Source organism: Camelina sativa, chromosome 10, assembly GCF_000633955.1.
Source record: "Camelina sativa cultivar DH55 chromosome 10, Cs, whole genome shotgun sequence".
Classification (NCBI taxonomy): domain Eukaryota; kingdom Viridiplantae; phylum Streptophyta; class Magnoliopsida; order Brassicales; family Brassicaceae; genus Camelina; species Camelina sativa.
In genome coordinates, this window is record NC_025694.1 from 17,247,475 (window position 1) to 17,249,567 (window position 2,093).

General features: G+C 38.1%; 2 protein-coding genes across 2 annotated transcripts in view; one reads left to right on the forward strand and one right to left on the reverse strand.

Annotated features, from left to right (window-relative positions):
• The window catches only part of LOC104719188 (homeobox-DDT domain protein RLT3-like), a gene marked incomplete at its 5' end in the record, with an annotated part of 6,108 nt that extends 4,390 nt beyond the window's left edge, over positions 1–1,718 (reverse strand). The window contains 6 exon segments of the mRNA XM_019230753.1: positions 6–213; positions 294–353; positions 454–672; positions 761–822; positions 1,097–1,447; positions 1,583–1,718. Of these exon segments, the coding sequence (XP_019086298.1) occupies positions 6–213; positions 294–353; positions 454–672; positions 761–822; positions 1,097–1,447; positions 1,583–1,634 (952 nt within the window).
• Positions 1,871–2,093, forward strand: part of LOC104720447 — a 2,696-nt gene continuing 2,473 nt past the window's right edge. Inside the window, exon 1 of the mRNA XM_019230754.1 lies at positions 1,871–1,891. Coding sequence (XP_019086299.1) covers positions 1,871–1,891 — 21 coding nt within the window. The remainder of the gene's footprint in view (positions 1,892–2,093) is intronic.

Below are 2,093 nucleotides of genomic sequence, written 5' to 3' on the forward strand. Positions count from 1 at the left end.
TTTGCAAAGAAAACAACCATGAGATCCACTACTAGAATGATGGCATGAACAAGTCAACGGGTTTCCTCTCTCCTGTCGCTCACGCATCTCTAATTCCTCGTCATCCACTAGTATCGAAGTTGTTTGGCAGGTTTCTTTAAATACCTCCCTGTCCAGGGCAAGCTCACAGTTTTCTTTAAATTCCCTTTGAGTTTCATCTTTGTTCAATTCCACCTATAGAAAGAGTTAACATTTTATTTGCACTTTCCATGTGACTATAATGAATAACATGTTCCAAAAAAAGATCAAGCTACCTCTCTATTTATACAACGCCTCTTCTTTTCTGTCGACCTCTTCTGCAACAGTTTCTGCTTCTGAAGAATGAAAAATGCAGTTAGTAAGAAATTTAAGAGAAAACGGGCAACAGAAAGAGAATGAATCAGAATTATGAAAGATAAAGTAGGTAAAAAATACCAGTATTGACGCTAATTGTCTTTGCTTTTTCTTTTGATGTGGGGGATTACATGCTGAGCTTTGAGGTAATGTAGCTCTTTCATCCAATAAACCAACGCAAGGAGATACGTCCCTCCTGTTTGGATTCATTACCCGCCATACTGTCATCAAACCCTTTCCAATACCATGTTTCATCACAGTAGCATTCTCTTGAATGGTATGATCCATCAGCTCAGAAATCTAAAGAAAATTAAGATCAGGGACTAAGTTATTTAGCAAACCCAGGTAAAACTACCTTATGAAACAACACATAAGATATATCCACTACCTTTCTCTTTCTTGTCATTATCTGTTTCTGTTGCTCGACAGATGAAGTGCCTAGCCAAGAAGCTATGAGAAGGAAAAGAAGTCACACATAAGAATCAAACATAACTGTCACATACTTTTGAAGTCATGCAAACAAATCAAGTCTGCACTCATCCGGGGTCCAATTGTCCAGTCATAGATGTTTCTCATAAGAAAAATCAAAACTAATAAGAAAGAACTAACATCATTGCCACAGTATAAAGCGTTGGTGTTAAAAGTCAAATTTTCAGAAATCCAAGCCTTCTCCATAGAGTGTGACATGTTTTATCTTGCAATGTAGCCAAAAAGGTAAATATACCTTTGCGTGCTCCAGACGAGAGATGGTCAAACTCAGAACCAAGCGGCGGACCATCCTTTCGAAAGATCTTGGCCAAAATGTGTTGTGAAGTAAACAACTCTTGGCAATTGGCCTTCCTTGTCTCAACACTAGATCTTTTCTTAACACCTGCTCTAAAATCACATCTGGAACTCCTAATGCGAGATGTATTGTATGACTGAGGATTCCCTGCTCCCACCACATCATCCGCCGGCGATATCATGCCTTTTCCTCTACTTCTTCTCCTCTTGAACCACCCACTTACTTCCTTCACTGTAAACCCTAAAGACTTGCCCATGTCCTCCATTTCCTTAGGTGTCGGATACATTTGCTCTGCCATCATATATACATAACAACCATCAGAAATAGATCCACGGTAAATTATACACAGAAAAGGTAGCACAAGAGGCCAATTCTTACAAAAATGATCAACACCCACAAACTAATAAAACTAATAAGATTTAGTACCGAAATAAAAAGCCTCAAGAGCTTGAACTTGTACTGGCGATTTCCTCTTCATTTCGACTTAAATAAACTCCAGAAATCTCGCACTCTCAAGGTGTCAAAACCAGGCTCATAATAGTCAAACCCGTCTCCAACATTTCTGCAACATAAAACAATCAATTATCATCCCATAAAAAGAACTTGATCGAAAAGGCATTAGAGAGCTATCAGACCAACAAAGAAGATGCGATCACCACCTTGATCTTACACACTTAAAACTCTAAAACACAATAAAATCCAAAATTCCCGGAAATGAATCCACCAAAAAAAAACGCATCCGATTGTTAAATCACAGTAAATCAAAAAAGAACAATCAACACGGTGGCTTGCTTAGACTGAAAAAAAAATGGCGTACAACGGAGACCTTAACAAGTGATAGACAACACTAACAGTGAAATTAGAAGCAAAGAGCAAAGGAAATCACAAAACCCATTAAAATTGAAGATACCCAAGTATCAGTTTCAGCGAAATTGAT